The sequence below is a fragment of the Alligator mississippiensis genome, chromosome 9 (assembly GCF_030867095.1).
Source record: "Alligator mississippiensis isolate rAllMis1 chromosome 9, rAllMis1, whole genome shotgun sequence".
Classification (NCBI taxonomy): domain Eukaryota; kingdom Metazoa; phylum Chordata; order Crocodylia; family Alligatoridae; genus Alligator; species Alligator mississippiensis.
This window is the reverse complement of record NC_081832.1, coordinates 17,221,491-17,247,894: the sequence shown is the minus strand read 5'-3', so window position 1 is coordinate 17,247,894 and position 26,404 is coordinate 17,221,491. Positions and strand designations below refer to the sequence as shown.

At 49.3% G+C, this 26,404-nt stretch overlaps 1 protein-coding gene and 1 long non-coding RNA gene across 4 annotated transcripts in view; one reads left to right on the top strand and one right to left on the bottom strand.

The window, feature by feature from the left end:
• Positions 1-167: 167 nt before the first annotated feature.
• BLCAP (BLCAP apoptosis inducing factor) lies at positions 168-12,244 on the bottom strand. 2 transcript variants are annotated; one of them, XM_019484601.2, is made up of 3 exons: positions 12,138-12,154; positions 2,918-2,983; positions 168-1,920 (listed from the first exon to the last, which is right to left on the bottom strand). In XM_019484601.2, the coding sequence occupies exon 3, from the start codon at positions 1,800-1,802 to the stop codon at positions 1,539-1,541; it is 264 nt and encodes an 87-aa protein (XP_019340146.1). In that variant the 5' UTR covers positions 1,803-1,920; positions 2,918-2,983; positions 12,138-12,154; the 3' UTR covers positions 168-1,538. The 2 variants fall into 2 exon arrangements, with proteins under 2 accessions (XP_019340146.1, XP_006275847.1); XM_006275785.4 differs by lacking the exon at positions 2,918-2,983 and having other exon boundaries at positions 12,138-12,244.
• Positions 11,851-26,404, top strand: part of LOC109282476 (uncharacterized) — a 31,826-nt gene continuing 17,272 nt past the window's right edge. Inside the window, exons 1-2 of one of the 2 annotated variants that reach the window (XR_009464328.1) lie at positions 11,851-11,909; positions 20,961-21,013. This is a non-coding gene — a long non-coding RNA (uncharacterized LOC109282476). Of the gene's footprint in view, positions 11,910-12,402; positions 18,776-20,960; positions 21,014-26,404 lie in introns of those variants that run through there. The other variant, XR_009464327.1, reaches the window with a different exon arrangement.

The window sequence follows — 26,404 nt, the reverse complement described above, 5'->3', positions numbered from 1 at the left end:
CAGAATAAGCAAATAGTGCAAACAAACGTGGCATTGGTTCAGACTCCAGTATTCTTGTGGGCCTGCTTTGGCTTGTCCTCAGAAAAGGATGTGGAGGAACAGAAAGTTGACTCAGCCAGATGCCTTAGTCCAGGGGCAGTGGATGCATCACAACTGGCACAAGTCCATAGACCAAAGTTTATAAAGCTTTATTAAACATCTTGAACAGCTGTGCAATGAACAAACCAAATGCTCTGGAAGTTGTACAATTTGAATTTCTACTTCCTTGGGAGATAACAGCAGCTATTCCTGCTGCTCTCCATGAGGAGAAGCATGTGTGGAGACAAATGGATGGCAAACAGAACAGTCACCTGGATGCTTTAGAGCCAGTGTGTTCTTTTGTTTTTTCAAGAACTGGTTAAATTTCTCACAAGTGATTGCCTTGTGCTGCAAGGAGGACTGTTCCCCTGGCAGCTCCAGGAACTGTGGGGGTGGGAAAGAAAGCTGTGCAGCAGGTGCCACTCAGGGCACATCAAAACCTCCTGCCAAAGGAAGAAGTTGACCCAGGCACTTCCCACTAGCCATCTGTTCCTCCCCCCAACCTCTAGGCAGGGACCCTGGCAACTGGCTTGCTTTTAATAATAGAAAATGCACAGTCATCCCTGGCCTGAAAACACTGTCATTTAAATGACTGCAACCATTTGCTGTTTTGAACCGCAGCACCTCACATCATTATCCCTCCCTCCCCCCCCCCATAGTCTCCTAGCCTGTCCAGCTGGGAGTGCCAACTTTACACAACCCCAAACACCACAGCAGAGCATGCGTTCGGATCCCAGCAATCAAAGCCACAGCAAATCGTGGCAAGCCAGGAAGGGAGTATGATGCCTGCGAAAAGTGCTGTAAAAGCATCATGACAACTGAGGGTTTTTAAGCTGTGACTGAGGAGCATGTAAGTAGTTCAGAAAGCACTTGGGCAGTGCAGACGCTTGGATTTGGCATGCTGAGCAGGAGGAGATGACTCAACGGCCTCTGGCTCCACAATTTTTGGCTGCATCCGTCTGTTAGCTGCTGAGTTCCCTTGATCAGCAGGGCGAGAAAGCCTGATGCCCTGCAGAGAGCGAGATGGAGAGACTCCTGTGGCTGCTTTGGCAGATCTGGTGAGCTCAAAGCCCTAGGACAGACCGCCATGGCCATACACAGATAAGCAAGAGAGACACAGCAGAACTCCACCACCATGCAAGAACTAGACAGGGTGACAGCTCCTTCTTCCACCAGACCTCAGCTGGAAGGGCTGGTGTTCATTCCCAACAACACAGGAAGAAAAAGATAGGGCTGTTCTGCTTCTAAAAGCAGTTGGTGATGCCAGAGTTCACACAGTAAACAAGTCAAACTTCACAGGTAAAATGGGAGGGCTGGTCAGGAATTTACCGCTCTAGTCCACACATACATTACAGAACACAGGCTGCTTGTACTCCAGCCGCATGCCTCACAATCCCTCCTGCCCCCAACCCCCCTCTTTAAAAGCAAAACCGGAGTCGTCGGCAGGCTGAGAGACTTGTTTAGGTACCAACTATGCTGGGATCATGAGCTGATGCAGGCAGTTGAGAGCCAGTGCAGTGGTACAAGAAGCAGTTCCCCCAGCAACTATAGCAGATGAGGAACAAGGCTGCCAGGAAAACCAAGGCACAAATTGTGCAAGGCTTCCGCTCCAGGAGGAAACTCAGCAGATAGAAGCCCATGAACATCGAGTGACTGAACCACAAGGCTGGATTGAGGGGCTTGGGGATGAGGAGAACAGGCAGTAACCACTGAAGGCAGTACATAGTGTCTGGCAGTCCAGGACCCAAGGACAGCAGCAATCAGAAATGCTTCTGGAAAGTGGTCCACCAAATCTTCAGGCAGGTAGGATCCACAAGGCTGTTCTGTAATGTGAAGATAAAGCTGAGAGAGAGAGAGAGAGAGAGAGAGAAGGGGAACAGTCACACTCAGGTTCTGGGTATGTGCCAAACAGGTCAAACACAGGTCTTTTCATACAGTCACTTTGCTCCCCAAATTCTGTACTTTGTCCATTTCAGCATGAAGCACCTGATGCTGTTCCACCTGTTGGGTATCTACAACCAGTACTATTCTACCCTGCTAGAGTCCCTGACAAATCATGAACTTGAAAGATGGGTGGATTCTCCTCTTCCTCCTTGTTGCCATCTTTTATGATTCAGTCTTAAGGCTGAAGTGAAGGCATTCACAGAAGTAGATGCATTGATGCTTTCTTGGGGACTCAAACAGGAATAAGATTGCACTCTGAGTTTTCAGATACCAAACGGGGAATAGGGCCTGGCTGCAGGTTTCAACGTTAGGATGTGAGGCTCCCCAGGGAAATGGCAAAAATGTCATTATCTAGTACGTAAGACAAGAGGTAGGGCAAGGTTGCATCCCTGTCATAACAGAGGTGGATGAAGTCTCCAATTTTGGGGAAGGAGAAGTGTAGAGCACAAACACAAGTATTCATGTGTCACTGCCCCACCTTCCAGAACAGCAGTAAACAGCACCTCTCGCTTAGTGCAGTATGGAAGGTTGGAGGGAAAGCTTGTTACACAGTGAAGATGCAGCAGCTTGTTTTCCTCCTAATGTGCACACTCAACTGAAAATGTCCAGAGAGATTAGGAAGGCATGTAAGCAAGTGCAGTGTGCAGAGGTGATCTTGCAGCTGCTGCATGGAAAGCAACGGAAGGCAAAGAATGGTTGATGGAACCTAATTTTGCTCCCAAAGGGGAAATCGCGTCTATCAAACAGGCCCAGCTGGAAAAGCAGCTCAGCATATGGTTGATGGCATGTAACAAGTAGTAGAAAGATTGACAAGTGTGGGATGAGGGGCAAATCTCACTTTTTACCACTTGACTTCTTACTTGGCCCTGCAACGAGAGGATTCTACAAGGTTTACCTTAGTAGCGCTACTTTTTCTTTTCCCCAGGAGAAGCAAACCCAAAGCCAATTTCAGGACCTGGGGCTGCAAAAAAAAAAAAAAAGTGGAGCAAAGAGCACAAGACAGGAGTGAAGCCCAATCAATTAATTACCCACAGTGGTTTCTTGTACTATTGAATGAAAAGGCCAAAGCAGGAGAATCAGAGAAAGCAGATGCCTCTTCAGTGCTTGTACTCATTGCTGAAACACTGGGGTGTTGAGCTGTGTCCCACTTTCTCCCCCACACACAGACCCATTAAATCAACACCCAACTGAATATGGAGTACACCCACCCGATACCATTCTGTGAGCAGAGAGCATGGGAAGCCAACAATAAATTCAATCATGGAAAGCTACTCTTGAATGCTGACAGTGCGCATGCTACAAAGCCTGAAGGATTTACAGTCCCAGCTTGACAGTGTCAGATCAGATCGGATCCAGGGCAGTCTCAAAATGGCAGCGTTTAACCATGGGATACCCTTGTTTGGCCTGTCCTTATACAATGTATTGAAGCAGCATGTTTTGACAAGAGAGCCAATGAGAGGGGTGGCTGACTGGCAGACCAGAAATTACACTTCTCCCCTTAATAGACTGGCAGCAGCTACAGCAAGTGATCCAAGTAGCTGAAGCTAAAGTACTTAGGCCTGCATGACCTGTTCCATCTGAGGACCTCCAAGTACATTCCAAAGCACTTATCTTCATTTTACATATGAGGGAATGGAGAAGAGGTGCAAGATGGAACTACATGCCGATGATATGCAGGTGAGACAAGATCTAAGGCTATCTGCTGGCCCCAGCATCTCTCTGAGCAGTTGATGAAATTTACCCCAGGTCTCAGAGCTGGGATCAGGGCACCCCAGCCTGGATACTCAACCTAGTATCACACTGAGAAAATGTATAGGGATGATAAAAAGAAGGAAAATGAGACTCTGAGAGGCAGTCCATGAGAAGAGCTTAGATTTACACAGTTCTTTTCATCCCACAAGTAACTACCATGTATGTACAGCACTGCCAAGGATAGTGGCAACCAACAAAGGGACAGGGGACATGTTTGAAATCAGGCCAAACCTGTCATCTGAGGGAAGATGCCACAGGTTCTGGTATCAACACTAAGCAAACAGCCCCTCTGGTTGATGGCTAAAGATCCTCCTCTTTTCACATGCTGAACTGCATGATGTTCTGTCAGAAAGATGAAGGACCAAGCTAAGTCTGCCTGGATTAGACCTGCTGGGTGCCAGGAGGCTGGTGGGACAAAGAACTGAGAAGACAAACCAACAAACATTCCTTGGCTGAAGCTGGACGAGGTTTCCTGACTTTGGGAAGGAAGTGAAGAAATAACAGATTGTATGGCAGAGTCCAAACAGAATCACAAACTGCTTCCTGCCATGAGCAGTGAAGTCATAATAGAGACTGTGATGTTGTAAGTCTTATTTAGGTACCTGGTACACTGATGAAAGCTGGAAGCACATTCCTGCCTCATGCATTACTTTTCCTGTGCTATCTGTGAGAGGATCTACCTTACCAGCAGTGAAAGTGTGTCCCCCATCTGTGATTAGACAGCAGATCACTGTGCTGAAATACAAAGTATGCTGTGTTTCTCTTACTGCAGCAGGGAGAGGAAAGGGAGAATCCTTCAGCAGACAGAGTGGGGAGCTGGAGTTTGTTTTGTCAGTAAAGTTAATGAGCTTTTTTTCTGGCTTTGTAATTACTGAGACATTTGTTTTAAGCTGCAATAGTCCAGCAGGGCGAGCCAAGAAGAACGAACTGGACTCCTGGGTTTTTATTCCAGCTTCAGTGACTCACTTGTCTCTCTGGGCAAGTCTTGACCTGTGCCAGTTTCCCTGTCAGTGACACAGGCTAAACCTTGCTTATTTTGCAGGAGTGTGAGGTCTATTAACCTTTAAGATCCCCAGATGAAAGGCACTGCAGAATGCAAGTGCTCCTTAATTCCTGCCAGGGGTAAGTTTTCAGAGGAACAACCTGGCCTGACAGGTCTCAGGAGAGGCAGGCAGCTAAATCCCCACTTCCCACCATATGCATGAACACACACAGACAACCCTTTATTTTCCTTCCTGTCTAGTCAAAGATGCAGCATGACAGCAGACAGCAACACAATTGTAGTGAGCCAGTGCTCTGCAGCCCCCACTTTAATCCCGCTACACAATAGTTCTCAAATGCACAAGACAGATCTTATTGTTTTCTGTGTAGAAACTTTCATCCAAATGCTCTGCAAACTTAAAAAAATCACTACGGAAATAACAGGCAAGGATCATTATGTCCACCACAGAAATGCAGTGGATCAGGACACTAGAGCTTCAGCTCCTGGCCTTTCAAGACTGAAAGCTGTAGGTGTATGTACCTGCAGGAGATCACATATGGCTTTGTTGCCTCTTACACAAAGTAGCAGTTGAGGAAAGGACTTTCCATCTGGCAGCTAAGGAGACATCTAACAGGAGTGGGCACAAACTGGTGAGAAACCTCCATGGGCTAGAGCAGCAAAGCTATGAAGAAGAGCTAAGACCAGCAATGCGGTGAAACTCTTGAGGTGCTTTAACAAAGAAACCAAGATTTAAAAGACAGCCCTGACCGCATGAACGTGGTCTGTGCATGTGACTGAAGCATGGTTTCTCCTCCACCACCTGGTAGATTAGTCTACCAACTTGCATGCAGCCACCTGCAGGGTGAAATGCAGCAACCAAAAGCACCAAGCACTGCTCAACAGCTTTGGACAGGGAGTGAACTGGAACTGCACCAGGGATGTAGATGTTATGTAGGGTGTTTTAAGTTAAAAGTGAGCTATGGGAAAAGTTAAAAGACCTGCCCTTAGCAATATCACAGGATTTTTCTAAATCACAAGGTTTCAGGAATTTTATTTTGGGTTTCCTCCAGAAGTCAGAACCAGTATCAGGGTAGGACACCAGGTCTCCACAGATTCCAGATTTTGGATGCAGAACTAGAATTTAAGGCAACTGTGATGTTAAATGGAAGTAACTAACATAATCTACTTTATGCCTTAAAATCCTAGTTAAGGCAAAACCACAGACATAAGGTCTACAAACTCCAGTGCTGGATGTTCCTAAAATGCCTTACCCAAATGTTGACCTAGCTTAGTTTCAGAGATGCAATCACCTCACAATACACTATTATTTTTTTTAATGACACTTTTTAGCAGTCTGTAGTTTGAGGCAGCATTCTCTATACCCAGCTGCAAAATCAAAGCATTTTCAACAGGGATTGCTTTGACTTAAAAATTTTGCTCTTGGCCATGAGTGTTCAGATTTACACCAATTGCTCCAGCTGAAAACAGCCAAAAGTGCTGAGTAGCGGGTATCTTTTTTTTTCTTCCTACAACTACTGCCCCAACAATTAAATTTCTCAGATTCATAAACCCAAATGTGGAGTACAAGGTGAAAGAAAAAACTAGAACAAGGGCTCATGGTAAATAATCAGTGCTGGAAGCTTTCAGTGTGAGACTGACAGACATGGCCTATAATCTGTTTTTCATAATCCAGTATTACTAATTTAAGATTTATTTTTTTTAAGAGTGAGAATACCTCCAGTTCTGAAGAACCAGGGGGATGGGGAGTGCGGTCAGGCATCTTTAACATGAGTGATGTCTCTCTTGGGGGTTGAGAAGGACAATGTAAAGCAAGCCAGGTATGGCAGGCCTTGGATATCTGCTTTCCATTGTATTTTCGGAAAAAAGCAGATTTACTCTGTTCTGCTCTATCTTCCTTAAGGAGCTTGGGACACTGGCCCTCTTACCCTTATTACCTTGTTTATTTCCTCAGAGGTAAAAAGTCCCTCTTCATTTTCCAGTCTCTGATCACTAATTGCTTTATCTAAATTAGATTATTTTAGGTATGTCCAAGTCTATCTAGACTACCCTACAGTAGTCTGAGGCAGCAAATGCATTGAATTCCCAACTGATTTTCTCTTTCCTTTCACCACCAGGAAACCAGTTTCCTGCTTTTGATCCAATACGGGTAGACTGTAAGGGTGCACAAATAAAGATTTTTTTGGCTAATACCGATGGCTGATTATTATCCAGCCACATCGGCCAACACCGATCCAATAGCTGACATGCAGTCTGGCACCCTGGAGAGCAGCAACGGGCCAGTAAGTCTGGGGTGGAGAAGAGAAGGGGCATGGGGGCGCAGATTGAGGCTCCTATGGTGAGGGAGGGAGTGGGACTAGGGCTGGGGCAGGTGCTGCCTAGTCAGGGCAGAGCAGGGTGCAGGAAAGAGCCACAGGTGGCTCATTCCAGGGGCTGCAGGGAGGGGGTCACCACCACTGCACACACCCTGAGGGAGGCAGAGGAGGCATGTGCCCTGCCCCCCCATGCAGATTTGTGCACAGGGTGAGGGTGGGCTGCCTACTGGGGGTGCCAGCCCTTATCTGGCAGTGGCTGGGCTGGGGCTGCACTCGGGGCAGGCGGAGGTGCTGGGGGGTGGGGTTTACAGCCATCCCAAAGTTTGCTATAGCCCCCCTCTCCCAGCACTGCCGTTGCCACCCTGGCTCAGCCCCATCCTGGGAAGAGGCAAGCACAGCCCTCACCCCAAACGCAAATCCAGGGGGCACATGCCCCTCCCCAAACTGGATGAGCCCTCCTTAGTTTCGTCCTACGTCCTGCCCCACCCCAGCTAGGCAGTGCCTGCCTCTGCCCCATTCCCCACCTCACCATGCGGGTCTTAATCTGCCCCCTCATGACCCTTCCACCCCCACAGACTTACTGGCCAGACACTGCTATCCAAGCTGTTGGGCTGCATTCCCAGCTGCCTGCATGCTACAGCTGCACACTTGCATGCGGCATTTATGGGTAGCATTATCGGCCAGAAAAAGCCAATTGTCAATAATGTCAGTTTTCCTCTTATTGGTGCCGATTAGAGGTGCACTGATACATCAGCCTGACATCAGATCAGTACCAATATAAAGAAAATTGGCCGTATCAGAAATCGGCCCAATACAGCTAATAATTTGGTCAATAAATGTTTATGCGTGCACGCAACCTTAGCACAGTACTCAGGCAGCAAGGAACACAAGCCGGTAGTGTGTGCAGCTTTTAAGTCCTTGTGGTGGAAGAGGAGGGGGGAGGGAGGGGCAGATCAACCTCCCCTGTGGTGAGGGAGGAAGGGGGCAGGCATTGTCCAGCTGGGGCGGGGGGGTGGGCATGGGACAGAGCTGTGGCTTGTGGGGGCCAGCTCCCACTGCTGCGAGCACCCTGAGAAGGCACAGGTGGGGCACGTACCCCTGGATCTGCGTGGGGCAGGGCGGGCGGCTGCAGCCAGGGCTGCGCCGAGCTTAAGGTAGAGGCTACAGATGGGGCTGCAGCTGCCCCAAATTTCACTGTAGTCCCATTCCCAGTGCTGACACCTGCCCAGCACAGCACCGGCTCTTCCCGGCACATGGGTGGAGGTGGGGTGTTGAGCCAGAGCTGCACCAGATGGGCATTGATGCTGGGAGCAGGGCTATGACAAAATCTGGGGTGGCTGCAGTCCACCCCTGTAGCCCCTGCCCTGAACTCAGCCCCTACCTGAAAAAGCCTGGTGCATCCCCAGCTACAGCCTGCCTGCCCTGCTCAGCGCAGATCCAGGGGCACACACTCCTCCCATACCCTCCCAGGGTGTAAGCAGTGGTGGGAGCCGCCCACCCCCCCATGCCCCACCCAGGCTGGGCAGTGCCTGTCCCCTCCCTCACCGTGGGGGGCATTGATCTACACCCCCCACGCACCCCCCTTCTACCACAATGAATTTACCAGCTGCACACAGCTGTATCAGAAATCGGGTCAGTATTGGCTGATATGCCTCCTTAAACTGGCTATCAGTATCGGCTCCCAAAATCGCTATTGGTTCACCCCTAGTGCCGATATATGGACCAATATACTGGTGCACCTCTAGTAGATTGCCACGCATGGACAGCAAGTTCTTACCTAGAATTCAGCAGTATCTTACTATATAAACTTTTCCTCTCACAATTGCATCCTGCTTCTTCCAAACCTCTTGCTGTGGTTCTCCTCTGTCTTCTGATTCAGCTCTCAGGCTTCTTGGCTAGCATGATGCAAGTGCCTTCTGCAGGGAGTACTCCAGCCCTCATGCCCAATCAGCTGACTTGTCAACCACTCTTGTTTACCCGACCCTTCTTACTCATTTCCAGAGTACTGACTACTTTGACTCCTTCGAAGCACTACTATGTTGCAGCCTGCTTAGTCACGAAGAACATAAAAAGCTTCCCACATTCTCCAATTCACTTTCCTTTCTATTCTCTCCAAGCTATATACTTGAGCTTCCTACCCTCTGTCCCTGCAAGTTTATAGGTCCCAGTGCCACACCTCATTAGAGCTGGACAAATACAAATAGTTTTCTGCCTGCTCATTAACAGATCTTTCAGATGTGGTTACATCGCTTGTTTGCTGCACATTTTCACAGGGACATTATTAAAATCTACATGCCAATGTATTGCCACATTTCTCCAGTCACTGAACAGAAACAAACCCTTATGACTTGTTTGTCCAGTTGCAGCTAGCCAGTTTGGCTTTTTTTGCAATTAAATGTTCAAAAAACAAAGATAGCAGAATAAATTCACTGAGAAGTTTGTGAGCTGCAGAAAAGGTTTAACTTACCACAGTGTTACCTGTAAGATATTCATAATGCTATAGCTCATGTACACTTGAGCCTGCTGTACACAATTCTATACTCCTGTTTTAGAAAAAAAGGCTACCCTGAGACTCCATTAACCCCTGACAACTGGGGATAGTCAGGGTGGGTTTTCACTAAGCATCCAAGGAGATGCTTAGGGGTAACATCTATCCTACCGAGTAAAATTAAATAGGTGCTGCTCCAGAAAGAATGCAAAAGCTTAGTGGATTTAAGAATCCTTCTTCCTAGCATATAGTGAAGCTATTCCCAATCTGGCTTTTCCAAGGCTTTACAAAAAAAAGATCAATAGTGTACCAGCAGAGTCAGCCAACTAATCAACTTTTCGGAAACCTGAGCCTCTCCCTGGAATTTAAAGGAACCAGAGAACTCCCGAGTTAACAATGATAAGATGCATTTTGTGTGTGCGAAGATGTACACAATGTGTGTACACACACACACCCCTTACCAGGACTGTCTAATAGTTCAGTACTTAAATACAGATTTATCTGTTCCAAGGTTTCTTATGAACATCCATCCACACGTACTGTCCTGAGAAGCGTGTAAGCTACCCCGTTTTATAGAATAAGACTAAAAGACTAAGGTGAGTAGCCTGAGGCTGCATGAAGAATCTCCCAGCCCTGTGCTATTACATCAGTCCCTGCAGCTCCTGTGTCAGATCACCTCAAGGGCTCAGGTTAAGTTTCTTTCCTATACAATTCACCTATAATGCACCGTTGTTAGTCATCCCTCCCCCCCCTCCCCCCCGCCAGCCCTTCGAGCAGGTTGGCTGAAGCCAAAGCTCTTTTGGGACAGCGTAGTTGTCTGACATTGTTTTAAAAGAGGGTTTTGTCTCAGGCTACAGGGCTCAGTCAGAATGTGATGAGGAACAGCTCAACCTAGTCTCCAAATGAAACAACAGGCCTGCAGCTGCTAGAAACACAGGTTCTGATGCCTAGCCCCTGGTAAGGAAGTGAAGTGGGCTAGGCACTCAGGGGGACAGGTTCAGCTCAAGCCCAATCAGGGGCAAACTGGCATATCCAGAATTCCCCAAAGGCATTCAGTTTTCGATTCTTCAGCCTTCTTAAGTGTACACATGATTTCTAGGGGCATCTGTTCTTTTGCCATCCCTGTCAATACCCCCATGCCCCCAAAAGAGTTCATTTATCAGCATGACTCAGCTGGAAAAAAACAAGTATTCATCTTTCAGGCAAGGATTGTCCTCATGTTCTTTGAGAAGCCCGTGTCCTACAACTTCTAACCCATACTCAGGAGAAATGGCAGAGCTCGCTTCCGAAGCCTAGCTGCTGCAAGGGTAGTACCACTGGGACATCAACTATGCTAAGAGGTGCTTCTGGTTCATCAATAAAGCCCCCCCCCCGGCCTCTTAGGAATGGCTATAATTCAAGTTTAATCACTGAATATTTTCACTACATTTGCTGTTAGTTTACTTAGTGATTTTCACTTTTTCTTAGGCAGGGAATAGGTTCACCAATTCCTGGGTACTAGTCCAACGCTCTGAAAAGCCAGCAGTTGGTAGCCGTCAATCCTATGGATCACACACCTCTGTGTACATCCAGTACAGCTGTAATACAACCAAACCTGCTTGTGAAACACTGTAGGGATAGAGACGTGCCATCCTACTCCGCTCTACCCCTCCCTTTCCTCCTTCTTCCTTCAGATATTTCCAGCCAATCTAACTATGCTCAGACTTTTAGCAGCCATCTAAAACTATGATCACTTTCCAGGGCTCTGAAATGCTAGACGACTGTTTCCCAATTGCATGCCAGGGCACCCTGGGGTGCCTTGGCAACCATTCAAGAATTGCTGCAGGGTGCTGTATAATGTTAGCACTCTTTACAAACACGATTCACAAGGTAAGTGAAGAGATTTCAAACAGAAATCCAGAGTGGGGGGGTCTCTGTTCTTTGCAACAGAAAACCACTTTATTAGTTTTCTGTAGGCAAAAAAAAAAGATGAAAGCTAAGAGCTGACAGTTTCCAAGGGCTGCCTTGGGTCAGGAAGGTTGGGAACCACGGCTCTGGACCCGATCGTCCAAGGATTCGTGTTCGGGCCAAGCCTCAGGGAGACTCCTGCTCCAGTCAGGCCTGTGAGACAGGGTCCTTCCTGCAGCCCCCCCACCCCGCATCTCTGCATGTGCAAACGAAGCTGGATCAAGGCGAGTCCCTGCCTTCCCTGAAGAGGGACCAGCCGCGAAGTGAGTTTGTGTCACTGCTGGGAGAAGCAGCGGCGCAGGGCGGAGGAGGAGCAGGCTGATCCTGCCTGGCAAGTACGGCGGCACCGGCCTGTCTCAAATGGCTCCTCTTCCCGAGCAGCAAGGTGAACAAAGAAGCGCTCCTTTGCGGGGAGGCGAGGAGCTTGCCGGGCGCCCCGCGCCGTAACCCCGCGCAGCGCCGCGCCCCCTGCCCCACAGCCCGCCGCTCCCTCGGGGAAGCGGCCGAGCGGCCCGGCCACACGTGACATTGCCCCGCGGTAGAGGCGGGGCGGCCGCACGTGTAAAGCCGCCAGCACCCGGGGGCGATCCCCCAGCTCCGGTGCACCCGTTACCTGCGCTCCCCGCCATGGCGCGACCTCCCCTCCGCTCCGCTCCGCTCCGCTCCCCTCAGCTCCGCCCGCAGGACCCCGCCGGGCTGCCCGTCGCGCCGGCTCCGCCCGCGCCGCGCCGCTCCGCCCCGCCCAGCGCCCACGCTCCCGCCTCGGCCGCCACCGCCCCCTCGGCCCACGCGGGGCCCGGCGGCGCGCGGCGCTCGGCGCAGGCAGTGCGGCGGGCAGGCCGGGGGCCTCAACTGGTGCTGATGGGAGCGAGCGGGCCCCGGGGCCGGATGTGGCTCGAACGCGGGTCCTGCGCGCGTGAGGTGGGGGCAGGCCCGCCAGGCTGAGCACCGCCGCTCGAGGAGTGTAATGGACGGCGTGAGGAACAAGGGGAGACAGGCTGCGTCTGCTGCTTCCAGAATGACACCCTGCCTCCCTGCCCGCTGTGGCGCGACGTCGTTGGGGCCTCGGCTCTCTTGTCAGAATGAGCCGTTATTACAGTGTGGCTGGCGGCTGGTTGTAGCCTGTCCCCCGGGGAGAGCAGGAAGGCGGCGCAGCCCTGCGCTCTCTGCTGCTTGGCCCCGCGGCGCTGGGGAGCCTGCAAGCCTCGGGCTGCGGTCGCACAGACACTCGGCTTTTAGGAAGGCTTGCTAGAGAAACCAATGAATCGTAGTCGGGTAGAGGCCACGCACAGGTTTCCCTCGCTTGATGCGGGTTCTGTATGTGCGAATTCGCTCTCATGGGATGACCCTTTTTATACCAAAAGTTCGTTATATGGGAGGTGAATTTGCTCTTATGCAATCAGCGAGGTGGAAGCCCGCAGTCAGGGTGCATCGCACCTAAATACAGCCTCCTGTGTGGGCCTGTGCTCCGCTCGCTGCCTGCAACACGTGTTTCTGTAGTTTCCGTCCCCATTATGATAATGCCCTGCACTTGTGTGCATTGTCTGCTGTTGGTAAGTACCGAGATTGTCTTGTAAAAGTGGTAGAAATGAGTCTGGGGGTCAGTACAGTCAGGGTCTCAAAACACATCCCTATTTGTTACCTTGTAAAGCGGGTTCCCTTTATGTGAATTCGAGTTATGCACCGTTTTCCAGGAACACATGCACAGCGCAAAGTGAGGGAAACCTGTACACGGATCCTGCTGATCTTCAGAGGTGGCTGCAGACATGCCAGCGGCTTTAGAAATCTCAGGCCTCTCGCCCAGAAATGTCTTCTCTCTACTTCCCCGCTCTTGGTTTTCAAGCGCTGTGGATACCCGTTGTCCATCTCCCTGTGAGCTCTCAGCTAAACTATAGTCAACTTTAGCACCAGAATAAGCACTTTCAAAGGGCAGAGATGAACATCTTTAGGAAAACTTTGTGAGAGTTGGACTCATGCTTGACTCTCCTATGATACTTTAGATTTCTAGTAGAGGTAAGACTCCTAATGAAGAAATACATTTAAAAGATTTTGGTTATAAATGACAAACTATTGACCGCTAGTTTCCATTTCAGGTATTTTTATAGTCTCCGACTTCTGCAGTTGTGGCTGGGGTTATTCTGGCCTGGTGGCAGTGATGTGTCAGGTAGAGGATGTCTCTTAGAGATGCCTCTAAGCTTTCTCAGTTGTCTTAGTTCTTTGGTCTTCTGGCCTTCCAGTAAAGGCATATTCTTGATGTGACCAAGAACCTGACGTGCCTTTAATCCAGTCATTGGTGCTTTCTTCTCCTGGTACTATTATAAATGGTATCTTTTTCAAATGTATTTCTTTCCATCTATTCCAACTGCTTCAGAAATAAAGATGTCTTCTGACTGGTTGCTTTTTTTGCTAACAGTAATTGGATGGTGATAGTGTGAGAAACCCTGCTTAAACCTTTTTCCAGTTCTCTCCATTTCGGGAAAACTTCAACCTTGGGGCTTTTAACCACTTCATTTTTCCACTTAGTATTTTTCTTAGTTCTCTTTATTCTTGGCACCAGGCAGAGTTCAGGGGCATCTTACAGGCACCCTAAACATTGGGTGATCTGCTCTTCTGTATCTGGTCCCAAAAAGGCTGTGTACATGTATTGCAAACATCTCCCCCATGTTGTTTGAGAAGCTCAGCTTATATCAGTACATTTTAATGACAAAACATAACTAATGGTATACTGATATAGTAAAACACACCCAAAAAGTGAAACTAGTTACATTGGGAAAAGTACAGTTTTTTGCCAGTACTGTTATGTCTGTGTTTTTGTTGCACAGCCATGTCATGATGCCTCTGATGTAGGTATGGTAGTAGAAGCTGATAACCTAGACCAGTGGTTCCCAACTTATGTAGACTCAAGGAACCTCCATAACTTTTGAGATCTGAATGGCACCCCATTCCAAAAATTAATGCATGTATTGGTCCTTTTCTCTTTGCAGAGGGCTTAAGGGATGGGGTTAGGAGAGTGGTGAGACAGGGAGAGCATGAGCCTGCATTCATCTGCTTGCTTCTTCCCACCTCTTGTGGCACCTCTCAAAGGATCTCATTGCACCCAAAGGGTGCCACAGCACCTTGGTTGACAGTCACTGACAGAAATTAGATTACAGCTTTATTAACCCAACTTGCCTGGGAACTATCCAGTAATAACATATGCAGTACACTTCGTGATCCTTTCCTTAATTATTTCCATCTGGTGGAGGACTTCCATCCATTTCCCCCCATCTACTTCATCGCTGGTCCTCGGCCTGTTGCTGACACCCTGCTATCATCTCCTATATAAAACTTAAGGGGCTGAAGAAATGAGTTTGTCTGCTTGTTGTACCAGACATTATGGGTTCCAACATCATTCCTAGGCTTTCTGGAGCAGTGACTTTCCCCAAGTTTATTCTAGTTCTGGTTTATCAATGACCTACACCAATGGAACAAGTACCTGCTCATTCTTTTTGTTGCTGCCACTCTCCCTGGATTGTCCCCCTACCTCACATGCACTGTAGGAGGGGAGGAGCTCAGATGTCCTTTTTGCAGGGCAAACTGGCTACCAAGTAATTGGGGAACGTGATCAGCCATGCTGCCATTCTTTTCCATCTGCAGAGCGAGAGAAGCTTTTTCTTCAGAATCTTAGGAAAATAGAAGTAGAAGGGACCTCATGGGGTCATGTAGTCCAGCTGCCTGCTCAAGGCAGGGTCATCCCTTAATAAACTGCCCCAGGCAAGTGTCTGAAAATGCTCTTGAAAATGTCCATGGATGTCCATTCCACAACCACTCTAGGTAACCTCTCTAGGTTGCATTAAGTACACACTCTTGGTCCACTGTAACCCACAGGTCCTTCTCTGTGGTCCTGCAGCCTAGCCAATCATTCCTCAGTCTGTATTTGTACATGCAATTATTCCATCCCAAGGGGCAGGGCTTTGCACTTGAATTTAGTATTATTAATTATGGACCATTTTTCCAGTTTAACCAGTTTGTTTTGGATCCTAGTTGTACCCTCTGACTGTCTGCCACTCTTCCCAACTCAGTGTTATCAATAAATTTGCTAAGCATGCACTTAGTCCTGTTCTTCAAATCATTATTGAAGATGTTAACCAATACTGGACTCAGCAGAGACTCCTGGGGAACCAACCCCATGATACCTCCTCCCAAGTAGACCTTGAGCCATTGTGGACTGCTTGTTGACCAAGATGATCCAACTAGTTATATATCCACTTTCCAGAATGTCTATCTAATCTGTATTTTTGTAGCTTATTAATGAGAACATTGGGAGGGAAATGGTATCAAAAGTTTGCTGAGATCAAGACATATATAGGCAACCCCTGCTTATCACTGTTTTGCTTAGCGCTTTTTCACTATAACATTTTATTTTGATACCTGATTCCACTTAGCGCTCAGCAAGTTTCGTTATAACACTCACAGGTATCATACAGCACGGAGGAAAATTGTTTTCGCTTAACACTATTCTGCTTAATGCTCGGTTTTTCAGGAACCAATTAAGAGTGCTAAGCAGCGGTTGCCTGTATCACGTTCCTGGCCCTCCCCACATCCACAGAGCCTGTCCCCTTATAATCACTGAAAATCAAATTGGTCAGGCACAGTTTGCTCTTGATGAATCCACACTGGCTGTTCCTGATCACCCTGTTCTCCTCCAGCTGCTCTGAACTAGATTCCTTGATGACTGAAGTCAGGCTGGCGGGTCTGTGCTTCCCAAAGTTCTCTTTCCTTTTTAAAGATGGGGACTATATTTGCCCTTTACTAGTCACCTGAGGCATCATGTGGCACAGGTTCTCAACAATGATGATCAGTGGCTCAAATTCCCTCAGCCAATTCCTTCAGTAATCTAAGGCAAGGGTCAGCAACCTATATAGTCCATGGGTGAGAAACAGCCTACCAAGAGATCCAATCCGTCACTGGAAATTTGTCTTACAGAGCTGTGCTGCACTGGCATTAGGGACTTTTTTGCTGCAGAGCCTGCTGCTCTTCAGTGTCTGAGTTGACCCCTGTTGCAGAGGGGCTGGGAATCTGGCAGCCACTTGTTTGGGGTGGGGGGCAGAGATTTCTAGTTTGCAGAAACAGTTGGGTCATAAACTCTGGCCTGCACCAGCAAAAGGCTTCCAAACCCCTGCTCCAGGGTATTTTCTGTCCAGCCCTGCCTACTTGAAAGCATCTAGTTTTTCTAAAGAATCCCGTATTCATTCTTACACTACTCTAGGCTGTTTGCCTCCTTCACTATTTTTCTTTCCAACTGCACTCGTCATTTGGTGACTGGCATGATTTGTAAGCATTAAAATATAAAAGCTGTTAAGTACCTTGGATTTTTTTCCATCCTCAGTAACTAGATTGCCTTGTGCATTCTATAAAGGTCCTATGCTTTCTTTGGTCTTCCTCTTACTTCCAACATACTTATAGAATCCCTTTTTATTCCCTTTCTGTTCCTTGCCAGTTGCATTTCTTGCTAGTTCTTTCTCTTAACTCCAGCTGCTGTTGCTGTGGCTGCCATCGCTACCTACCTCTCATGTCATACACTATTAAAGTCCAGCCCCTGTTTTAAAAGCTGCAGCTTCACAATAGGTGAAGGTCTCTGGCTTCTAACCAAAACCAAGGAAGTGGCTACAATAACAATGAAAAATATTTTGCACATACTTTTGTTTGCTTGCTAGATTTCCAGTCTTGGGAAGTGCTATTGCAGGAAAATTGTGGCATGAAGACATCTTAGCTAATCAGTATACTTGGGGTAACCTTTTCTGGATGAAAAAAAGCACAGGACGTGGGGGATATTTGCAGGCAGAACTGTAGAAGTATGAATATACTATGGGTCCTCACAATCAAGAACGAGAGTAGTCATTTCAGTTCAGCTAATCTAGTTTGTAAAATGCATATTCTAAATCTAAAAAGCACTCAGTCCGAATGACGTGTGTGTACTCAGGGAATTCTATCAGTAGAACCAGCACTGTGATTACATCAATACCTTCCTGTAGGTGAAGTCACCAGCTGTGTAAGATACTAACCCTTGCGCTTAGAAATTCATATAACATTTTTTTCTATCAAAACACAACAACAGATTGTACATGTTAACCACCAGCTGTATGCAATGTCACCACTTGACAGACATAATATCACCTCTTTAACAAAACAGCATAGCAACTGTAAGTGAATGAGTTTTGAGTAGAGGCAGACATGCATCATAGGAAGATAGCACTAATGTTAGCAAGAAGTTGAATCTGTTGGGAGTAGAAGGCTGTTGACCACTATATATTTAAAAGTCATGAAAAGAAGTTCTGAAGCAGAAATTGATCTTTACAGAACAAAAATCTCAAATTGGAAATGGGAACAAACTCAAAAAGCATTTCAGGTCCACTTAAAAAATTATCTCTGAGAAGAGAGTGGAGTGGAAGCCAGACAGGTGCCAATGTGGGCTCCTGAGGAATGGTTCCTCCTTTTTAATTTGGAATAAAATAATGACAACATCATGGGCAGTGGGGCCACCTGCTGGAGATGGAAACCTTGAGGCCCCCACAGGCAACAGCCAGCAGCAACAGGAGATGACCACAGTGTGGAAGTGCACCACCCACTGGCTGGCATTTGCAGAACAGACGTGTTGCACTTGCCACGTCACAATAAATGTTCTGTGATCTTGCAGGCTCCGATGAGCTTGGACAGCATGTGGTGAGTTGGGAGCCGAGCTGCCTAAGCAGACAGAGGCAGTATTTTGGGGGTTCATTCCTGCATCTTAACAATGTGTTTTCATATGTTTCTGTTTTGATGCCATTTGACACCAAGGTGAGAGAGCAATGTGTAGATTTGCCACCATCTAGAACTGATCATGCTGGTCCATCACATTGGACAGAGGAAGTAAGATAGGACTTCAAAGATCAAACTGCTCCAAAAAAAGAAGGATGGTGAACCACATTGCTCCACTCTTCGCTGTCCACTGTCATTTTACTTCCTCCATCTCCTATTACAAGTCCAGTAAATAACACTGCAATGACAGTAAACCTGGGGAATACAGGGAATGTCCAAACTGGATGTCAGGCACCAAAGAACCTGCTCAAGCTGTAAGTTCTTCCCCCTGCCTTGACTAATCACTCTACTTCTCCAGACTCCCACCAGCATATAGACTGGGAAAATGGCAAAACTGACAGAAAAGATGCAGGAAAGGAGGCTGAAAAAAAACTTACAAGTGGACTGGATTTACTAAAGAGGATGATCAACAAGGTATTTCTAAAAGATCTAAAGAGCTTGGATTTCAAATGTCTTTTCAAGATCCCAGTTTTCTTATGGCTCCAGATCAGGGATGGGGAAAACATGGCCTGCAGGCCAGATCCGGCCCGCAAAGGGGCTTTGTCCAGCCTATGGTGGGTCCCTTGGTCCCATCTGGAGTGGTTCCATGGCTGGACTGCCGTTCTAGGCAGTGGTGGTTCTTTCTGGCTGCTGCCACTGCTGGCCCCAGTACTGTGGTACTGGTGGGGACTTGTGCACACAGCTCTGACCCAGCGTGCCCCATGCCTGCTCCAGACTCGCCTGTCCAGGCTCAGCAGTGGCCATGCTGGACAGAAACTGTTTTCCACAGAGCCATGAGGATTAAAGGCAATTTTAAATCCCAGTCTTTTTCTTTGATGGCTCACTACTTTTCTTAAAACTGTTTTTAAAATGTGGGTTACTTTATTCACTTGCCCTGAGTTCTGGGGATGCCCTGCAATGTGCAGGTGCTGCTCAATCCCAAATACCTGGCAATCCCCCACCCCACCTGAGTCAACAAATCATCACACTTATCCAGATTTCTTTTTTACTTTTCCAAACAGTTCCCCTCCTTCAAACCACTTTTTCCATGGTTTACTTCTCTCAGTTGGAGGCATTCATATATTTCCCCTTCAGTAAGAAGGCCACCACACAGAACTGGAAAGAATACATTACAAATCATTACCTGCATGCTTTCGTTTAACAGCGCTAGATAATTTTAAGATCTGCTAATTCAGGACAGGAGCCTGTTGCTACCACTGCCTGCTTAGGACTTCATTTTTATAAAGGGGTAGCTTTCTTTTGCATATACCTTGATAAAATCTCTTGAACCCTGTCAGTTTAAAGGACTTTAAAGTTGTAATGTCTGTGGGATCAGCAAACTGTCTGCTAAGAGCTATTCTCTGTTAGTCAGGACCCTTCCCTCTTTTGTTCAAGATAACTCCTAAGAAAGAATTAAACTATGATCTTATTTACTCTTGGGCACGGACAGAAGTGATGTGTCCTGTGATTGGCCCCCTGAAAGCACTCTGCAGCCATGGTGTGACAAGTGCACAGCTGCAGTGCTTTAAAAGTGGCTGATTGTACAACAAATTACTCCAAAGAGGGATCAGATGAAGGCAGGGAACTACTGTCAGTCCTTCACAGGGGAACTGAGCTGATACAGCCCAACCCAGCTTCCCTCCTCCCACTTCCCTGCTGTCCTCAGGAAGGGAAGTTGAAGGAGCTGTAAGCTAGGGTTTGCCCAGCCTAAGCTGGAAAGTGGCGGGAGGGGGGCGGGGGGGCATGGATTGGATCTCCCCTGCAGGCTGAGCAAACCCCAGCTCCAGCCCCCTTCTCCCTCCTCCCTTTCTGCAGACAGCAGAGGTGGTGGTGGTGGGGACAGGTCTAGGAGAGAGAGGCTGCAGGTTGGCTTTTCTGCTGGATGGGCTCCAAAGTGGAGCTTGTTTCCCACCCCACCCTCAACAGGCAAATGTCTGTTGGGTTGGGTGCAGGGGTTACTCTAACACTCATGGCACTTTGTGGTGCAGACTGATGCCTCCAGTGTGGCCCTCTGTGCTGTGCTGGCACAAAGAGAAGGGGATGGGGAGGTTCCAGTGGCCTATTCATAGACTGTAAGGGGCTGGAAGGGACCTTGCAAGATCGTCAGGTCCAGGCCCCTAGGCAGGAAAGACAAGTGGGGTCAGGTGACTCCAGCAAGGTGACTGTCTAGTCTCCTTTTGAAGAGTTCCAGGGTAGGTGATTGCACCACCCTCTGGAGGGAACTTATTCCACAGTCTGGACCATGGGTGGCTGGTGCTTCCTGAGTCAGGGGGGGCGCTTTCCCCTCTAGCAGCCAGTCAGTGAACTAAAGGACTGGACTGTGGCTACAGGGGAGGATGAGACTGTGGACAGGGATTCTGGGGTGTGTCCCTTCCCTCCACCCCCTTTTTGTTATAGGTGCCAAGAGACCACCCCAAGCCAAGGGACAGACTCTAGCACACACACCAGGACAGCCACAAAAGGGGCTGGGCTGGGTTGGGCTGGGCTGGGTGATTGGGGGTAGGGTCAGAGTGAATGCAGGGACAAATGGACAGACTGTGGGCAAGAGGTGGCTGAGCAGGCAGATGAATGTACTGGGGTACGAGGCCTCCTTATACTAATGTTTCTCACTTCCTACCAGGTTGCAGCTGGGGGCCATGGGCCTGTCTGGTGGAGTGGGACCAGGAGATGCAGGTATGTGTGGGGTGAGGAAGGGAGCTGGTGGTTATCTTTGTGGGGGTCGGGGATAAGGCACAACCCCAGGGCTTGCCCCTGCTTATTTGTGAGACTGTCATTGAGGGAGGGTTTCTGGGATAGTGCTGTGTCTCTGATCCTTGAAATGCTCCTTGTCTCATGGCAGAATCAGACCCTTGTATGCATCTAGCTTGTGTGGGCCAAAGCATTCACAACCTCCTGCTCTAGTTGGATCCAGCCGTCCCTTAGGCCGTGCTCCCATGAGGGTTGCCAAAGGCTGCAGCCCCCTATGGAATCACTAGTACCTGAGCGAGGGCCTCTGCTGCCAGCTCAGGGACTGGCTCAGCAAGTTTGATCATTGGGCCTTTGCTTTACTATTGAATTCTGGTTGTTCCCAGGAAGGGGTGGTGGCCACAGATATGTTCGCATAGCCTCATTTTGGCATTGTGGCCCCTTGCTGCCTCCAGTGGCCTCCTTCCCATCCCCTAAACAAGTTATTCTCCAGCAGGACCCAGGCCTGGCATTGATGGGGCAGAGCCCAATGTCACAGCTGACATGAGGGGCCACTGTGTGGCATGCTTGGCCCAGATGGATGTTTGCTTTGGGGGTGCAGGGAGACCAAGACCTGCCTGGTGTGAGGACACTATGTGGGGGTACACCCACTGCTCCCTCTTGTTGTGAGTTCCACATGCAGGGGCCAAGACTGCTCCCAGTGTTGCAACAAGGCCCCCACTGGGACCCTCTGCCTCTTGCTGTTTAGGGGTCAGACAGAGCTGGGAAGTTTGATGAGGGGTTTTTTGACAGCCCAGGGCTGGGGCCTGCTGCCATGGAGACTGGGATGGGCCCATGAGCAGGTGGGGAGCAGTTGGGACAGGCAGACAGGGCCGGGATCATGGGGTATTGACAGCATGGGGCCATGGCCCAGGACAGAGCTGCGATCTACTCCCCACACATCCCTGTGATGGGCACTGGTTCTGCAGGCAGGGGTGTGCCAGGAGCAAATCACAGCTCCGCTTCAGGCCCTAGCCCTGCGCTGTCACCACCCTGATTCCAAGCCTATGCCTACCCATTCCACTCCTGCAGGCTGCTCCCTACCTGCCTATGGCCTCATCCCATCTGCCTGACCAAGTGCACCCTGCCCATGGGGATCCTGGGCTGGTCTCCACAGAGACTCTGAACACTGACCTGCTCTGTCTGGTTCCCCCAGTGGTGGGTGCAGGGCAGGCTGGTAGTGGCTGCCAGGAAGCTGAGTCCAGCTGCGGTGCTGCCTCCCACCCCACCATGCACCCAGGGGTGGCAGGACCAGTTGCATGTGCCACGACCAAGGCTGCCCCCTGCACCTGGGCTGTAGTGGATCCCTCAGCCCAGCCCAAAGCAGAAGAGGTCTCCCTCCAGATAAATACTCTGGAGCTCAGGAAGCAAACCTGAGGAGGAGCTCAGAGCCTGCGTCAGTCACAGCATAGAAATAAGCTCCCCAAGACCAGGGTGCACCAGGGTCTGAAGAAAACAAGACAGTGGGAAACATAAGGTGCCTTCAGTAATGTCAGGCTGTGGAGTGCCAGAATCAGCAGGAGGGGAGTCAGGACTCCTGGGTTCTATTCCTGCTCCAGGGAAGTGTCTAGCAGGTTAGGACAAAGCAGGGCTTGAGGTATCAGGACTCCCGGGTTTTCTTCCCAGCTCTTGGGCCCTCGGAGATGACAGCTGAATGAAAGGGGACTGATTGGGGTGTCCTCAGTAACTTCCCTGATCCCATTTCCCTCCTTCCTCAGGAGCCCCCAGTGTGTGGTCTGGAGTTGGGGGGGAAGGGGTTCCCCCAGCCTGGCTGCCCCCTGATAGGAGCTCTCCCCGTGCTCTGGCTCCCAGGAAGAGGAACAGGGGAAGCAGTGGGTCTTGCCATGTCCCCAGGGCAGCTCTCAAGCCATGGGGACATGCCTGAGAGGGATGGGAGGCATGAGAATGAAGTGATGGGAGGGAAGGACTTGGACTTCTTGGGGTGTCCTGGGGATGACCCCACTGACAGGTGTCTGCAGTTCCAGTTCTCAGAGCAGACACCCCTGTTAAGGTGAGGAGCATGTGCGGGACAGCAAGGAACCATCCCTGATGTGGGGCTATTTTTCCTCTCCCCCAGGACCCCAGCACCCCATACCAAGCAGTTATCTCCTGGATGGGCACCCAAGACCTCTAGGTCCAAGGACCCTGTTTCTGGACAGCACCATTGTTCTGGACCAGGGGCAGTCCTGTTGAGAAAGAACAGCCCTGCTGTACCATATGTCACAGCTTTGTACTGCTCCCAGCCTCCTTCACCCCATGCTCGGGTCTATGTGTTTGGGGCAGTAGCTGAAATCCACCCCCTTCCTTCCCCTGCACCCAGGTTGAGCATCTTCTGTGGGTTCCAGCTGGACTGGATCCCCCCATACTGCTAACCTTCAACAATGTAAACAGATTAATGGTGCTTCTTCCCTTCTACCCCCTTTTTATTATTGTGGTCTATTGTCCCGAGCTGGTAGTTGTAGCTTCAAAGACTCAGACCAGTGGTGAAACCACAGAGGAAAAGCACAACTTTGTGAATTCCATAGAAAATCTGGTGGAAAAAGCCCCAAATGTCTCCTTGTCCCCTTTCCTAATAAAACAGCTATTTCCCAGGCATTTTCTTTCATGCCAAGGGATTTAGAGGAGAAATGGGATCCAGTGCTGAGGAATGGGCCCCCCCCCCATATCCCTGGTTAGTCCCAGCCCCACTGACCCCAAGGGAAAAGGGCCATCTCATGCCAGACCCAGCTTAGTTCTGGGTGACTGTCATCCCTCTGAGAAGGAGCAGCACCCTGCACCTGAGCTCTAGCCCCTGAGATCACATCTGGGGGAAGTGCATGTGTTTTCTGCCCTTCCCTTCTCTCCCTGTGACCCTGCTCTGACATGTGTGACGAAGGTTACACCTCCCCCTGTGTGAGGCTGCCTTGAGGGGAAGAGATGGTGCTTGTGGGGGGTGCCGGGCCTGAGGGAATTTTTTTTTAATGGACAAAGCTGGATGCTGTGTGCTGAGAGGAGGCAAGAGCCAGAGACTTTTTCATGCCAGTTGGCCCCATGGGACCTGGGGGACTTCTCTTCTCCCTTTGCAGTGAGGACAGTTTGTCCCCAACAGGATGAGGTGGATAAAGTGGGAATGGATCATCTTTGATGTGGACAAATGGATTTTTTCCCCCACTGTTAAACTGTCCTTGGAGGGAAACAGATGCAGAAATTGCCCTATGTTTTGGGGAGGGGGGGAACAGAAAGGCATAAAGTGGTGGCTTCCAAACTCTTTCCCATTTGCTGACCCCTAAAAAATATTGAATGGAGGCATGGACCCCTTTGGAAATTTCGAATGGAGGTGCTGGACCCCTTTGAATTGTAAGTGTGGGTATTGATATACTTTCGATTGATCATAGCTATCTTTTATGGACCCTTTATATATTGTTCATGGTCCCCCAGGGGTCTGTGGATCACACGTTGAGAACCACTGGCATAAAGGAGGGCCACCAGCAACTGCACCCAGAAGAAGATACAGAGTAATCATGGTGGGCGATTCTCTCCTGAGGGGGACAGAGGGTGTGATCTGTTGCCCCACCTTCTAGCCCAGGAAGTTTGCTGCCTCCCTGGGGCTCATGTCTATGATGTGACTGAGAGGATCCCCAAACTCATCCAGCCCTCAGACCACCATCCCATGCTACTCATCCATTTGGGCACAAATGACATGGCTCGGAGCAATCCCAACAGGTCATGCGTAACTACAGGGCTCTGGGGGCTGGGCTAAAGGGCCTGGGGGCTCAGACAGTTTTTTTATCAATCCTCCCAGTCACGGGTCACAGGCCCTAGGGGGATAGGTGCATCCGTGAGGTGAACAGAAGACTCTGGTGATGGTGCTATCGCGAGGGGTTTGACTTCTTTGACCACACTCCACGCTTCAGTGAGAGAGGTTGTGGACTGTTGGGAAGGGATGGCCTCCACCTCACCTGGAAAGGGAAGAAGCTCTTGGCCAGAATGGCTGACCTACTCGACAGGGCTTTAAGCTAAGATCACTGGGGGATGGGCGATCAATCAGCAGTTCTAGCCCAGGTCATGCCAATCGCAGTAGTAACAGCTTAGGTAGCCCAAGGGAACCTACTCTGATGACAGCCCAAGGAAAGGTCGCATCCCAGCACATAAAGAAGCCTAGGGTTTCCCATGGCAGACTTAACTGCCTATACACAAATGCCAGGGGCTTGGGTAACAAGCAAGAGGAGCTGGCCCTTCTCCTGACTGATAAAGATTATGACCTCGTAGGGATACGGAGACTTGGTGGGACTCCTATGACTGGTTGGTAGGTATAGAAGGCTATACTCTCAACAGGAAAGATTGTATTGGGAAGAAGGGCGATGGTGTAGCTCTATGTCAAGGAGCAGTACACTTCCCTTCAAACTGAGTTCATTAACCATGGAGGGCATCTTGAGACCCTCTGGGTTAAAATACAGTGGGGAGCATAGGGAAGGCGACATACTTGTAGGAGTCTATTACAAACCTCCAAACCAAGAAGAAGAACTGGATCTCGTATTCAATAGGAAACTACTGAAGACCATATGTTTCTAATGTATGAGCGTCATGGGAGACTTCAACTTCCCTGATGGCTTAAGAGCACATGGCCAAGTGTGCCTGGTTGCGTAACTTTCTTGCCTGCATTGACAACCTGTACCTGACGCAACAGGTCTGTGGGCCAACTAGGGGAGAGGCACTGCTGGATCTGGTTCTGGCCAAAGGGGATGACCTGGTGAGTGATCTGAGGATCAAGGGCAAGCTTGGTGTTGGCAATCATGAACTGATTGCTTTCTCTGTCCAACACAGGGTGGGCAACTCCCTCAGTAAACCAAAAATCCTCAACTTTGGGAAGGCTGACTTTCACAAAGTCAGAAGACTGGTCAAGCACTAAGGGACCATGGCCCTCTAGGAAGGGGAGTCCATGAGGAATGGTTGTTCCTAAAGAATGTGTGAGGGAAGTCCATCCTGTCCTGCAGGAAATATTGTCAGAGGGCAGGGAAGCCCCCATGGCTCAACAGGGAACTTCTGGGTCTCCTGAAACAAAGAGAAGCCTACACCAGATGGAAAATTGGAATCATCACCAAGGAGGACTACTCGGCACTAGCCCGTACCTGTAGGGAGCGGTCCAGAAAAGCCAAAGCAGTAACCGAATTCAGGCTAGCCACCAGAATCAAAGATAACAAAAAGTTTTTCTTCAGATATGTGGGAAGTCGAAGGAAGAACAAAAGCAACGTTGGGTCCTTGTGAGATCAAATGGGACAACTGATGTCTGACGCCCAAGAAAAGGCCAATCTCCTAAACGATTACTTTGTATCAGTTTTCCCCTTGCCCAGGGGTCACACA

Excerpts from the sequence above, each read along its gene's own strand:
- BLCAP (XM_006275785.4), bottom strand. The coding sequence starts at position 1,802 with ATGTACTGCCTTCAGTGGTTACTGCCTGTTCTCCTCATCCCCAAGCCC.